Source organism: Leguminivora glycinivorella, chromosome 3 (genome assembly GCF_023078275.1).
Source record: "Leguminivora glycinivorella isolate SPB_JAAS2020 chromosome 3, LegGlyc_1.1, whole genome shotgun sequence".
Taxonomy (NCBI): domain Eukaryota; kingdom Metazoa; phylum Arthropoda; class Insecta; order Lepidoptera; family Tortricidae; genus Leguminivora; species Leguminivora glycinivorella.
Genome location: NC_062973.1, coordinates 11,109,482 through 11,125,044, shown reverse-complemented (window position 1 = coordinate 11,125,044; position 15,563 = coordinate 11,109,482). Strand labels below are relative to the sequence as shown.

At 35.9% G+C, this 15,563-nt stretch overlaps 2 protein-coding genes across 4 annotated transcripts in view; one reads left to right on the top strand and one right to left on the bottom strand.

The window, feature by feature from the left end:
• The window catches only part of LOC125224822 (odorant receptor 45a), a 29,471-nt gene extending 24,038 nt beyond the window's left edge, over positions 1 to 5,433 (bottom strand). The window contains exon 1 of one of the 2 annotated variants that reach the window (XM_048128296.1): positions 5,205 to 5,433. The gene's annotated coding sequence lies outside the window, so the exon portion shown is untranslated. The remainder of the gene's footprint in view (positions 1 to 5,204) is intronic. The other variant, XM_048128295.1, reaches the window with a different exon arrangement.
• LOC125224820 (putative sodium-dependent multivitamin transporter) lies at positions 419 to 10,702 on the top strand. Of its 2 annotated transcripts, XM_048128293.1 has the most exons (11): positions 419 to 873; positions 3,422 to 3,544; positions 4,078 to 4,640; positions 4,741 to 4,837; positions 5,013 to 5,177; positions 5,676 to 5,833; positions 6,643 to 6,847; positions 7,881 to 8,075; positions 8,874 to 9,038; positions 9,963 to 10,010; positions 10,177 to 10,702. In XM_048128293.1, exons 2-10 carry the CDS (start codon positions 3,428 to 3,430, stop codon positions 9,981 to 9,983), a joined length of 1,686 nt encoding a protein of 561 aa, XP_047984250.1. In that variant the 5' UTR covers positions 419 to 873; positions 3,422 to 3,427; the 3' UTR covers positions 9,984 to 10,010; positions 10,177 to 10,702. The 2 variants fall into 2 exon arrangements, with proteins under 2 accessions (XP_047984250.1, XP_047984249.1); XM_048128292.1 differs by lacking the exon at positions 9,963 to 10,010 and having other exon boundaries at positions 420 to 873.
• Positions 10,703 to 15,563: the final 4,861 nt, after the last annotated feature.

Below are 15,563 nucleotides of genomic sequence, written 5' to 3'. Positions count from 1 at the left end.
AGAATATATTGCCTATTATATTGATTTACTGCCTCTTGAGCCATTTTTGAAGAAACTTTACTGCTCAGTGGCATCAAAACCAGTTTGCGCCCCTCGCAAATTTGGAGAACCCGTTGGTAGCTGTTACTGCGTTTATCAGTTAGAATTACTAAATAATTAAAAAAAATAAGTATAACAATCTAACAATCTAGCCGCGTAAGCTGAAGACCCGGGTTCGATTCCCGGCTCGGCCACCAGTGGGCCTTGCCGTTTTTTCTTTCGTGTATGATTATCTATTTCAATTTATAACAATCTCTTTAATGTAAAATTAAGCGTGACCAAATGAATTTTGTTACTGATATTTTTTACATAATTATGTATATAAAAAACGTGTAACGTAAGTCCGTTTTCACATTATCCGATCGGATATCGGATGTCGGAAGGATTTCAATAGAAAAAATCCAAGATGGCGCCTGTAATGTATGGGATATCGGTCCGACATCCGATATCTGATCGGATAATGTGAAAACGCACTAAAGCGCTTGAATCGCTTAGGAGCAAGGCGTTGGCAGCTATCGTACGATGTCACGCAAAACATAACCTATAAACTTCAGCCAGCGAACGAAAGCAATGCTGCCATCAGCCAAAAACCTGTATTACAGTGACACTAGTGACATTACACCAGATTCCCTGGTGATAATCAGACGTGATATAGCATTACACAATATAATTGTTAAATAATACGCGATGTAATGATAATATTTTTAGGTTAAGTTTATGTGACCGTGAAAATAAATGGACGTTGACAAATAATTGGTACAAGAGTGATATTGTGGTTTCAAAAATTAATAGGAAAATTTTTTATTCTGGATTCGACGACCTCTAGTCAGTCTCGTAAGTATAATCAAGGCTAAATAGTGCTATTCCAAAGTTTACACTCATTATGACTTAAAAATTATTTCTTAATTCCACCGTGAATTTCTCAAGTAATTTTTTGTATCTGAATTTAAAATGATAATTTAATGACTAGTTAATGTTTTTATATTAACGAGAATATTATTAAACATTTTGTAATTATTTGTTAACAGGTAAGTTTTTTAATTAAGTGTGGATTTATAAAAAAAATATTTTCAAACACGGTAAAAATGATTATATTTTTTGAATAATGAAATAAAGTTCTTTTATATGATTAATTTACTCGCTTCTTCTATAAATATGAATATAATATATTTTGGATAATTAATGACTTATTTTTTTGTATATTTCAAAAAGTAAATTAAGTAAGCACTTACTGGTAAGTAATTATAGGTAATATTAAAATACATATAATATTAATATAGTATAGTAATAGTAGAAATAGTACGTATATCTTATCTCTAGACACAAATAAATTGAAACGTAGCAAAAAAAATATGCCGGCCGCAGTTTGGATGTGACAGAAGACTAATAAGCGAAAAATAAAAGTATAATTCAGCATAAAATTAATTTTGAATAAGCTGCAAAAAATTCCGTAGGTTATTTAACCTACCGTTGACCGTTAGACTAACATCAGACGCTCGCGTGGCCAATACGTTGAACTTGACAAAAAACTTATAATATGTCGTTTAGCTGAATTAGTAACAAATTAAACCACTCGTTTATTTTTAAGGATTTCTTACTGTTCTGTACTATGTATTTTTCATCACACTCGCACACTAAATGTGCTATTGCACGTAGTCGGAGCGGGAGTTATAGAAAAATCGTTCTCCTTAGAGAGTTATGAAGTTTTAGTACCGTATTTAACTTTTTTATTTTTCTTTTTACATATGTTTTATATTGCAAGTGTGATGAAAACCATTGTGTAACTCAGGGTGTATGAATATTGCAAACTGGAGTGTTTAAATCACCCCGGTAAGCCGTTGCGATTTAATTTACTCTAGTTAACAATGTTTAACTTTCCCCCCGCGTTGCACAATGTACCATTAAGATTCACCTCTAAAGTAGAAAAAAATCAGAGATGAAAGTTAGTCAGATATATACATTTGATGTGTGAGCTTATGAATGGTGAAATTTACGTACTGTGCGAAAAAAAGAAATGTTCAACTTAAGGAATGCTTAAATTGTTTAATAAGGTTGCTATGATTACAATACAATGGTAATTTTCAGTTTTCTCAGGTCGACAGATAAAGCTTTAGTTATTTGAGGTACTTATACATTACCCAATTATTTTACTGTCTCTTTAGTAATGTCACTTTATTTAGGTACTCTTCCGTGTGTATGTGGCTGAATTATTTAACCTAAAATAAATTAATTGGTTAGGTACGGTCGACTACAAAGAGATGTTACACTTTTCACCTTATTGCATTGTAATAAGGTGAAAAAATGGATACATCTCTTCAAAAGTCGATGTCCCATAGCATTTTAGCGGCTGGTGGTAAGAGCGTGCGACTATCGAGCGGGAGGTCGATACGTAGTTTTTGCACTTGACTGTACCAATGAGTTTTTCGGAACTTATTTGCGAAATGTAATTCGATATTTGCCTGTCGCTTTTCGCAGGAAGGAGGAAATCGTGAGGAAACCGGATTAATTCTAATAAGGCCTAGTTACCCTTCGGGTTGGAAGGTCAGATGGCAGTCGCTTTCGTGAAAATAGTGCCTGCGCCAAATCTTGGGATTAGTTTTCAAAGCGGACCCCAGGCTCCCATGAGCCGTGGCAAATGCCGGGATAACGCAAGGAGGATGATGATGACAATGAATTTAATTTTCCGCGACGCTTAAAATACACGGTCAACTAATGTGTAGAAGTCATGGTAGAGATTTTTATAGTCACGTCTTTTAGTTTATCAAAATGATTGGCGCAAATTGCTTCTCTTATCACATGGTTGATTATAGCAATTGATAATTGACCACTATTAATAGTTTTGACCTGCAGATGATTGAGGATGGTAACAATAAGATCTTTAATTATTATTAATTTATCCTTATCTATTCAGGTAATTAAATAATTACACTAGCTATTAATTAATTTTAATGTTAATTAGTATCTAATGGGTTATCAACGCGCATGTGACATTCCTTGAGTTGCAGGCGTCCATAGGTTACGGTGACCGCTTTCCATCAGGCGGACCGTATGCTTGTTTGCCACCGACGTAATATTAAAATAAATGTTTAACTTTGTATTTATTGTGAATCTTAATTGTCAGAAAATGATATTATATTATTAGATGATTTGGCTAGTTTAAAGTTCTAAATACTTTTTTTACAATATATTGACCTAAGTAGATATCAAAATGACATCGACACATGACGTTAAAAACTGTTTAAGATAAGAAAGATAATTGTTTATTGCAAACCATGGTAACTAAGTTGTTTAATATAAGTTTTTCACAACTAAGAATCGACGATAACCTATAATATTGATCTATTGAAACAAATGAAATTTATAATAGCCATTTTATTTTCAGGACAAGATGGCGCAATCAGTATTTGGAGTTTGGGACTACGCCATTATGGCTTTAACGATGATCTCGTCCATCGCAATTGGACTATATTTTCGCTTCAGTGGTGGAAAACAAAAAACAAATGAGGTGAATAAACACTTTAATTTGTAACAGCAAGAACGATATAATACGGAACTGACAAAGCCCATATTACAAAAAAGCGTACCCCCGAATTTATGGACTTTTTAGGCTGTTTTGCAGCCTGGAAGCGTCAAAATCATATTTTCCCAAATATTTTTGTTGTTGCGTGTTTTTATTTTTTAAAAGAACAACATTTTGAACAAAATAAATTTGTAGGCATCATCAATGTAGTTATGATAGTATTTAATAGGTGGCGTTAAAAAATGAGGTACGATTCTTAGTATAAAGATTGTAAATCCTATGTAAATCATCCTTGGTAACAGTTATTAGTGTAACGTAGTCAATATTCAGTAACTTTCCTATTATTATTTTTCTGTTTTTTGGAAGTAACTGTGTAGAGAAATAAAAAAAATAAAAAATGTATGGACATATCTGTGGCCTACGAAATGATTTGTCTGATTGAAACGAAATACATATTCACATATCTATCTAATTGCATTTCTAATACTTGGTCATTTACGTACTTATGTTTTTTACAGGAGTATCTTCTCGCAGACAGAAACATGTCTATACTGCCCGTAGCTGTTTCACTGATGGCATCATTCATGTCGGCCATTACACTTCTCGGAGTGTCATCGGAAAATTATTCCTATGGAATGCAGTTTGTCGTCATCAACATATCATATGGCATCGCCACACCGATCGCGAGTCGGTATTACCTGCCAGTATTCTTCGGGCTACAGAAAACTAGTACTTACGAATACTTGGAGCTACGCTTCGGGCCTCACATACGAATGCTAGCCTCCCTCACATACACTTTACAAATGGTGCTTTACAACGGAATAGTCCTATACGCCCCTGCTATAGTCCTAGAAGCCGTCACGGGCTTGGACAGACTGATATCTATACTAGTCGTTGGATTGGTGTGCACTTTTTATGCTACTTTAGGAGGTATGAAAGCCGTAATCTGGACTGATCTTTTGCAATCCTTATTGATGTTCGGTGCTGTGTTCAGCGTAGTTGTATTCAGTTCTGTACAACTTGGAGGCTTTGGGAAAATATTTACAATTGCAAAAGAGAGGGGAAGACTTGAATTTGACAGGTAACTATTTTTGAATTTTAAAACTGTTACCATAGATAGCCTTGTTAGAACTTACACGATTATACCTAACTACTATGCTTACTATTGTTTTGTTTTCCAGTTTTAGTTTTGACCCGATAGTGAGGAATACTTGGTGGTCACTAAACTTCGGAGGTTTGATTACCTATCTATCTCTTTATGCGGTTAATCACACTCAAGTAAGTCGTATCTGGTTGTTTCAGTAATTATTTAATTTTAGAGCAATAGATTGATATTTGGCCAGTTAATGCGTATAAAACTTAGAAATGCAGAACATTGTCTTATAAAATTATGCATTTGCAATTTTGTAGTTTCAACGAAACCAAAGGCTAATAATTATTTACCTTTTTGTAGATTCAACGTCTCCAGACGGTGAGAACTCTAGAACGCTCTCAGGCGTGCCTGTGGTGGAGTTGGCCAGTGCTATCGGCGCTCAGTATCTGCACGTGCATGAGTGGTCTTGGCATCTTTGCAGTGTACAAAGACTGTGATCCACTGGCGGCCGGCAGCATTACTAAGGTAGAGGAGTAAACTTGGTATTATTACCGTAGGATCTCTTACGTCAAGACTTCAGACTGTGAGAACGCTGTCCTGTGGTGGAGCTGACCGATGCTATTGGTGCTCAGTATCTACACGTGCATGAATGAGCTCGGAATTTTCGCCATGTACAAAAACTGACCCGCTGTGCGGCCGGCAATATCACTAAGTAAAATTATTTCTTGGCACAACACTTCTTATAGTGATAAAATGATAAAGAACATCATCTGATGCAAACAGGATGAAAATGTCTGTGCATTGTCATTGTCTGTCATTGGCAACCCGTTGACATATTGTTTAACTTTTAAATGTATCCTAAAGATAATTGAGTTTTACTATTTGTTGACTATTTTGTGATATTTTTTTGTTTACACAGATTGGTTACATACCAATGCAAGGCATTCAACCTATTTTTTTTTGACATAGACTGACAATGTTACGCTACTGTGTTATATTAATTTCTTCTTCGTTGCGTGACAGATGGACCAGCTTATGCCCTACTACGTGGTGGACGCGATGAAGACCGTGCCGGGTTTAGCGGGATTGTTTGTGGCTGGTATCTTCAGCGCGTCATTGTCTACTGTGTCAGCTGCCTGCAACGCACTCGCCGCCGTCACACTCACTGACTACGTTGGCAAGTAAGAAAAGAGAGAAGAATATGACTTAGTCACCTTAGTAGACCTTGAAGATCATGTATGTGCCCCCTTTTAGAAGAAACCCATCTTCATAACTGACAATGCTTATATGGGATCAGAGCACCTCGATTCTGTGTTCTGGCTGCTGATTAATATAAGAGATAGGTATAAGTACGATGTGTATGGTTGATATATTTATAAGTATGTAAAAACTGATACGGTAACCTTACTATAATGAAGTCCACTGGCCACCTTACCTTAGTAAACGTAAACTGCAATGATTGATGTAGGTATTGCTTTGGAAACAAAACGAGTTAAACGCATCGCGTTTATACCATGTTCAGTCTGAAGGCTGATGGATTTATCGATGTATTGTTACTAACCACACAAATGAATCAAAACGTTATTATGGTTGTCTCATAGGTGAACCTATTCATTACTTATTTTCTAATCGACTTTTGAAATTTATATGCTACCCAAGAGGAATATTATCGTAAGTATTAGAATTAGGTACAATTAAAAGCATTAAAGAATAATGTCAAGTAAACAAACATGCAGACAGTAAACAAGAAACTTTGTTGAGTGTGATAAGATGCAATATTTAACAGTAGAAAAAGGTGATTCGCAAGGTTGAAATGTGAATATCAATATTCAGAATTCACACTACCTATGCCCGTGGCTCAATCGAATCCACCAAAATATATAAAGACAATCTCTTTGTTTCTTACCGAAATCCTAAAGCAGATATTGACTTATGTATTTTTAGGAATTTTAGATTTAAATTCTTGACGAATTTATTTGTTTATTTCAAGATGGTGCCACGTGCGAGATTCGTACATCCCGTGGCTGACGAAGCTGGCTGCCTGCGGATATGGCCTCATCTTCCTGGCTTTGGCCTTCGTGGCTGAACATCTGGGGGGCTTGCTCCAAGCAGCTCTTACCATCTTCGGGGCGGTCGGTGGACCGATGCTTGGAGTCTTTACTTTGGGCATGTTCACCACGTTCAGTAATGAAAATGTAAGTGAAAGTTCTCATGTTCCTGGCTTTTAGCCTTAGTGGGTAAACATCTAGGAGGCTCGCTCCAAGTAGCTCTACAGTTAAAACCCAAAGATTTCCTTAAATAAATGTTATGAATTGTAGGTAGTGTAGTTATCAATAAAATAAATCAATAAGTAAATTATCTAGTTATTACGCATTTTAGTATCTACCACGTATCTACTTAGTTACTACTAAAAAACTAAATAACTACGTAATTTTACGGTTGGCTTTGTTCTGCGTTAGCAAGCACGTGTTTCATTTACTCACGTCACTTTTGACCGAAACTCAGTTGGTATCAGTTATTCAATAAATGATCGAATTCGTTAAAACAATCTAATGGTCTTCGCGAAAATATTTCAAGAAAAAATCCCTAAATCTAATAAAAATAAGGAATCTACAGTACTATGCCCTACTTCTGTAGTTTCATTTTATGTAAGGTCATCTGAGGCAAATGTGACACTCGATGTAAATGCGTCTTTTAAATATATCTTCTAAACACATACTTCAGGATACCTCAGGCAGGCAAGTATGGTCGCGCGATTAATGATATATAAATATATGATAACGATATGATGGCATCTGGCCGTCCCTATCGCACTATTTCTGAGTGTTTAAGTGCCAGATGTTTTATCATTTGTCGCGGAACCATTCTTGCCTGCCGTATATGTACATTACTTTGTCCTGTACTACCTATTAAATTTCTATCTATAAACTTTTTTCATCAATGTTGCGGGACAAAATAGTACATTACGATACAAGTGCGAGTTTTTACGCACTAGTGCGAGAAGTGGTTCATTACATGCCAGTTCGAAACTTCGGAGGGCCATCTGCACTGAAAAACGTCGAACGACACACGTGCGAGTAATGTACTATTTCAGTACAGATGGCGATTTTTTTACGGACTAGTGCGAGAAGTGGTTCATTATATGTCCGAAACACACGATACACGTGCGAAAAGGAACTTCCACTTTTTCGCACTTGTATCGTAATGTAGTATTAATTCTTATTCCAGGGCGTTTGCGTGGCCTTACTCACCGGTATGGCCGTGACGTTATGGATCAGTTTCGGAGGCCCCCGGCCGCCGCCCGTCAGCCTCCCCGTCAGCGTGGCGGGCTGTGCTGCCAACATTACCTTGCCAGAAACTCGGACTGTAGATCCTAGTGACTACTTCTATTTGTACCGAGTGTCTTACTTGTGGACGAGTCCTGTGAGTACTTTATTTGCTTACTCAGCGGTATGGCTTTATAACGTTATGGATCAGCTTCGGAGGCCCCCGACCGCCGCCTGTCAGCTTGCCTGTTAGCGTGGCGGGCTGTGCTGCCAACATTACCTTGCCTGAGACTCGAACAGTAGATCTTAGCGACTACTTCTACTTGTACCGAGTGTCTTACTTGTGGACGAGTCCTGTGAGTACTTTATTTGCTTACTCAGCGGCATGGCTGTAACGCTATGGATCAGCTTCGGAGGACCCTGGCCACTGCCTGTCAGCGTGGCGGGCTGTGCTGCCAATGTTACCTTGCCAGAGACTCGGGTGGTCGATCCTAGTGACTACTTCTACTTGTACCATGTGTCTTACTTGTGGACTAGCCCTGTGAGTACTTTATAGTTCATCAAAGTTTATATTCTTCTTTGTAGATGACGTAATTCATTTTAGTTTTATCTACGTAAATCACATTTTGATTTTCTACTAGTGACATCAGGTGATTTCAGCAATTAACATAGACGATTTGCGCGCGGATACGAGTACGCACGTTGATTCAACAAGCGTTAAACATTACCGCTATGTAGTATGTACCGGCGATATATGTACTTACCGTCCTGTGTAGTTCGCGATTAGATGCATACGAGCCAAAGCCAGAGTCTTCGAAAATAGAACAAAATTTAGAAATACGAGTATGTACTGTCAAGTTGCTTAAATATGGTGCTGGTTTTCGATTGTGCCATGAAAGCTGTTTTGAATTATGGCCATGTTCAGATATTCTCATTAAACATGTTGTCCTTTCAGATCGGCCTAGTGTGGGTGCTGGTGGTAGGTTCCCTCGTGTCGCTAGCATGGAAACGGCAGCACCCATGGCAGCGAGCCGGCCTCAAGCACCCCGACCCCGCGCTCTTCACCCCTCCCCTCGCCCGCCGGCTGCGCCGCGCGCAGGAGACCAAAGCTGATGTACAGGTATGAATGTTTGACAGAGTCTGATCCAAGCCGTAATTGATATCATAGGTTCACAAGCATACATGCTCTTGGTCAACAAAAATGAAAAAGCAAACTGATATTTTACCACGCCAAGTGGCGCCATTGTAATCGCCTGCAGTCACTGTCATTGGCAATATATGCTGTACCTATTCCGTACCTTCAGCACTCGGCAACATCTGTCCTCACCCAGCTTCCTCATTAAGTAGGGAGCCGATCTGATTTTAATTTCTTGTTAGTTGTCCACTAAAACATCCCCTATGCCTATGTCGATGTCGGTCTAAGATTATTAAGTATACCAATAAGAAATTAAAATCAAAATCGCCGCCTGGTGATGCATGCGCAAAGATTTTTTTTTTGTTTTTTATCAATAAAGGATTGTATTGTTATTGGCTAGCTTTTACGCTCTATTGATCTACATGTGAATTTTCTTGAGCATGAAACAGGTCACTTTGTACTAATTGCATGTTGGTTTTCATAACCGTTTTATATTTTGCATGAAATACTCTAATAGCGCATGATTACGAAAATCGCGTATGTGCACATACGCGATCTTCGTACAGTTTTACCTTCACTGCGGGTTTATAATTAGGGCCCATTTACACGTTGCGAGTACTCACAAGAGAGTTTAATTTGTAGTGCCTATTTGATTGTTGTGATAAATTCAACACAATATACATTGCGGTCTTTTGAGTATACTTTACACCCACAAAGCCCGTACGTATTTTCATGCGAATTCGTGGGCCATGTAAAATGGGTTCTTAAGTTAAGATAATATCTATAATATATTATCAAGATATTTCAAAAGCCGAAACAGGGTGCATTGCAATGGGTTCTGCGTTTTCTTGTTTTCTTATATAATTAATTGTATCTGCATGTGCATGCTTTCTTAGTATTTTGTTATAGATGGATGCTTCCTATCTATGAGCCTGCTTTGCGCTTCGTATGATAAAGGTAATTATGTGATAGATTGTGATAGCTTTAACACTTACAATACAAGTCGTTTTAATGCTTTAAAATATAGGTACAACAATTGGCATAAGGTCATAGGTATCTTTTCTATTATGGTATTTTAATACTGATTTAACTGCATTTAACTACATTATTATTTTGTTTTCAGTGCGAGCTGTTGAAGCGGTGAGCGGCCGAACATTCAACGATCTATCTCGTGTAATTTATTTGTTTTTTTTTAATCGAATTTAGGTTTAATTTTAATAATTATTTAAGTAGCCAATTCTAAACAATATTATTATTCAACTTATGTTTTTGCTAATCTATTTTGGGGACATAAGAAATTGAATCAATATTGAAACAATCTCGTATCGGTTATACTCAATTCCGCAGACAGAAGGCCAGCTTGATAGAATGTTATAGCCGTCGTCTGAAAGTCATACAGACTCCCATTAAGAAAATCTCGAACACAAGATTTTGTTCGATTGTTATCAGTAAAAATACAGTGTAAGATACCACCCAGCGGCATTAAAATCACTGTTACATTACAAAGATGTTTGTAACTTCCTACATAGGTAAAATTGGTATTTTGGACGGTTGTTTCAACGTGAATTTCTCGAATATTTTAAGAAGTATTGCTTTTGTTGTGATTGTTACATCTATACCCTATGAAAAATATGTACTTAGCAATAGGTATGCAAATGTAATTGTTATTAGTTGTATACATATATTAGTATTTTTAGGGTTCCGTAGTCAACTAGGAACCCTTATAGTTTCGCCATGTCTGTCTGTCCGTCCGTCCGTCCGTCCGTCCGTCCGTCCGTCCGTCCGTCCGTCCGTCCGTCCGTCCGTCCGTCCGTCCGTCCGTCCGTCCGTCCGTCCGTCCGTCCGTCCGTCCGTCCGTCCGTCCGCGGATAATCTCAGTAACCGTAAGCACTAGAAAGCTGAAATTTGGTACCAGTATGTATATCAATCACGCCAACAAAGTGCAAAAATAAAAAATGGAAAAAAATGTTTTATTAGGGTACCCTTCCTACATGTAAAGTGGGGGCTGATATTTTTTTCCTTCCAACCCCAACGTGTGATATATTGTTGGATAGGTATTTAAAAATGAATACGGGTTTAATAAGATCATTTTTTTATAATATTAATACTTTCGGAAATAATCGCTCCTAAAGGAAATTAAAGTGCGTCCCCCCCCCTCTAACTTTTGAACCATATGTTTAAAAAATATGAAAAAAATCACAAAAGTATAACTTTATAAAAACTTTCTAGGAAAATTGTTTTGAACTTGATAGGTTCAGTAGTTTTTGAGAAAAATACGAAAAACTACGGAACCCTGCACTGAGCGTGGCCCGACACGCTCTTGGCCGGTTTTTTATGTAATGATATCAGCACAGCTACAAAGGCCACATGTAGGTACTAGTACCTAATCAGCCGATGGTTACCTCAATGTGATGTTAGTTCGTTTTGTAAGTAAATACCTAGTTATACTTACATTGAATTTTCTACTTTTCATAACGTGATTCGAAGTTAGTCCCGAATTAAAATGTACTTACCAATTTATTGTAATTATCATTTATTGTTCTCATTGGACGACTTTTTTTGTCCATACCTTCATATAGTATTTGTCAACACAAATATTTGTTTTTGAGTGTCTTGTACTTTAGATGTACTTACTTATATGTATTTATATGTAGTTGCTTAGTATTCATAGTATTTACAAGCTTGGATTATTTTGGAGTTGGAGTGTATATGTACTTACACTACTTACACTACTTACTGGGCATTTTCGCGAAAAAGATGTAAGTAAAAACTTTTTTCTAAAATAGGTAAATTTAATGTTTTTCCTACTCAGAATCACGAGCCCTTTCCATTCTACTAGGCGGTAAAAAGCGTCCCAAATTTAATTTTTCCACTTCGTTACCATTTTTCAAAAACTTTGTACGGCGGTTACAAAGTGGAAAGTATGCAAAGTAATAGAAAATTTTGGGACCATGTCTTTGTCCTAGATCGAAAGGGCTCGTGATTCTAAGTAGGAAAAACACAAAATTTACCTAACTTAGAATAGTTATTTGTTATACAAGGGGGTAAAGTTGTATTTTAACGCCGAGTGTGGAATTGAAAAACGAGCAATTGAAATACATTTGCACCCGAGTGTACCTAACACAAAACTTTTCCCCTCACTATAGCGAGGAAACTACAACGCAAAAAATGCGTTTATCACTGCTTCCAGTAGGTCCACAGGTGGTAAATCATCTTTATTACTAGATTCACCTACTTTTATCAATTTAAAAAAAGTTAATTTGACTTTATTCAAGATCAAATTACTTTACCCACTAGTGGATAAAATGACACGTGTTTGTGAGCTAGTGAGGGGAAAAAAATATTTTTAGTGATTCTTCTCGCGTAAATGCCCTAGTTACTAGGTATTTTGGTAATGAGGTAGCAAATAATGCTTGACAATAACCATAGAAATTATAAACTTTAGATATCATACACGAAAGAAAAAGCGAACAAGTCCACCAGTGGCCGAGCCGGGAATCGCACCTGGGTCTTTTAGCTTACTCGGCTATAGAGATGGGTAAGTACTGAGTATTTACCCGTAATTTACTCAAAGCACCGAGTAAATACTCGTATTGGGTGAGTAGAAACTGTTACCTAAAAATAATTTAAAAAATGAGATTTAAGTAATTAGTCGTGTTTATTTTAACTGTGGACATGTTTAAATGATATTTATATTATTAGAAGCATATGGGAGTCTTAGTTTGTCGAAAAAGAGGTAATCATTGTGGGAAAAAAATAGTGATAATGTTTAGTTAGCAGTTTTGTTTTAAAAAAGCAGGTATTTACAGTAAAAGTATGAGACTTAAATTAAATTGATGTTCTAGATAACGGCATGACGTTCGGAAGTGATTGTTAATGTGGCACTTACGACCTTTTATTAAGGGTTTTCTAAAGAAAACTCAAAAATAGCTGAGCTGATGACGTTTAAAGTAGAAGTTTTGTGTTTTGTATTATATGGACAATAATTTGACGGTTTCTGGATATTTTTCGAACAACGAATTCGAAAGTTATAAAGGTATAAACATTATTTCGGCCTTAATTATCGTTTTATTCCAAAACTGTTCATATTATTAAAAAACTTTATTAGAAACATTCAATTAATTTTTAAAGACCTATCAGATGATGTATAACACACTGGTAATTTCTGAATTTTATTTTTGTAAAAAATAGTTATATGTATGGAGAGCACGTCTTTAAAATAAAATTCATATAAATTTGATTACTTAACTTAGTAGCCGATAACAAAATGCACCAATATTTCTAATTTGTATTTCCATTTCAGCACGCTAAATAGTTTATACCCACCAATTTAAGTAAAAACGAGTAAATACGGGTATTTTGAGTAAATACTGAGTATTTACTCGATATTTACTCTTGAGTATTTACTCACTACCCATCTCTACTGGCTAACGTCATTGTCACTAGGTCACCCGGCCATGGGGCGGATAATTTGTGCATAAAAAAATGTTGTAATAAAATAATTTGATTAGTATCCTAGTTGAATGTTATGTGAGTTAAACATCGGCAATGTATGCACTGCACAACTGTGATAGTTTAACGAAAAACTGATCTTCCATTGCTAATAAGGAAAATTTTATTTATTGAATTTTATGTGTAAGTGTTTAGTATGTATGCAATAAGCAATAGCACTGTTATAAGTATTATGTTACAAGAGGGAACCTCGAAAGATAAATGTTGCATTTTTAGCTATACGTATATAAGTATACATTTTACTTAGTAAATGTTATTTTAATGTGGCACGGTAATAGTTTAGTATGGTCATTTGTTTTGTTTTCCTTTACGTAGTATACTTTAAAATACGATACTTTAAGTATATATTGTACTTGAAATACGGTATTTTTTAAATTCTGAACATGAAGTGTGACATAAAATTGTAGAAATTTTATAAAATGTTCTTAACGTCCATAGGTTATGGTGACATCTTTCCATCAGGCGGACCGTATACCTGTCTTGATAATATGGAATTAATATTAAATCGAATTGAGTGACGTCACGGTCAACTCAGTTACTTTATTTATTTCTACCTGACTTATTTTATTAAATAGAAATTGGATTTAAAAATAACTTCTATCCTTGTTTTTCTTATATTTATCTGATGCTTTATTTCGTGCATGGTATAAAATAATTTATCAAAAAACTGCATTGTAGAGAACAGATTGTGGAGTATTTTTTATAGAGCTGTTATGTACAAAAAATACGAAAAAATATACCTACCTAAAGAAAAATAATATACATGTTATAATAAATAATTGTTTTATTTATTTATTAAACCTTCATCAAATCCTATTATCACAATATCAAGAATAGGGGATAATACGCAAAACTTTGCTCAGAGGGCGCCACTTGCCCATTAAGGAAGTTGAACTTGCACTAAGGAAGGAACAGAAAGGAACTACCCTGAACCTCGATGGCGTGTTACCCCTTCGTCGAATTATTTTGTAATAGTTTTTGCCCGCGGCTTCGCTCGCGTTAAATTCGCGTTTTTACCCGCTGGTATTAAAGGACGAAACACGTGTTTCCGAGCTAGTGAGGGGAAAATAATATTTTTGGTGATTTTTCTCGCGTAAATGCCCTAGTTACTAGGTATTTTGGTAATGAGGTAGCAAATAATGCTTGACAATAACCATAGAAATTATAAACTTTAGATATCATACACGAAAGAAAAAGCGAACAAGTCCACCAGTGGCCGAGCCGGGAATCGCACCCGGGTCTTTTAGCTTACTCGGCTAACGTCATTATCACTAGGTCATCCGGCCATGGGGCGGATAATTTGTGCATAAAAAAATGTTGTTATAAAATAATTTAATTAGTATCCTAGTTGAATGTTATGTGAGTTAAACATCGGCAATGTATGCACTGCACAACTGTGATAGTTTAACGAAAAACTGATCTTCCATTGCTAATAAGGAAAATTTTATTTATTGAATTTTATGTGTAAGTGTTTAGTATGTATGCAATAAGCAATAGCACTGTTATAAGTATTATGTTACAAGAGGGAACCTCGAAAGGTAAATGTTGCATTTTTAGCTGTACGTATATAAGTAGACATTTTACTTAGTAAATGTTATTTTAATGTGGCACGGTAATAGTTTAGTATCCTGGTCATTTGTTTTGTTTTCCTTTACGTAGTATACTTTAAAATACGATACTTTAAGTATATATTGTACTTGAAATACGGTATTTTTTAAATTCTGAACATGAAGTGTGACATAAAATTGTAGAAATTTTATAAAATGTTCTTAACGTCCATAGGTTATGGTGACATCTTTCCATCAGGCGGACCGTATACCTGTCTTGATAATATCAAAGAGGATCGAGTATTAAAGAGCGTTACTGTCAAAGCAAAATGTGTAATCACAGTGCATAGACTGCCATCTCTCCACACAGGCTTAAAACTTTTGAACCTCAGTTTTGACAATTTGGCCCATATTCTGAGCTTGATATGTTTTAAAATGTCAAATTTTAATA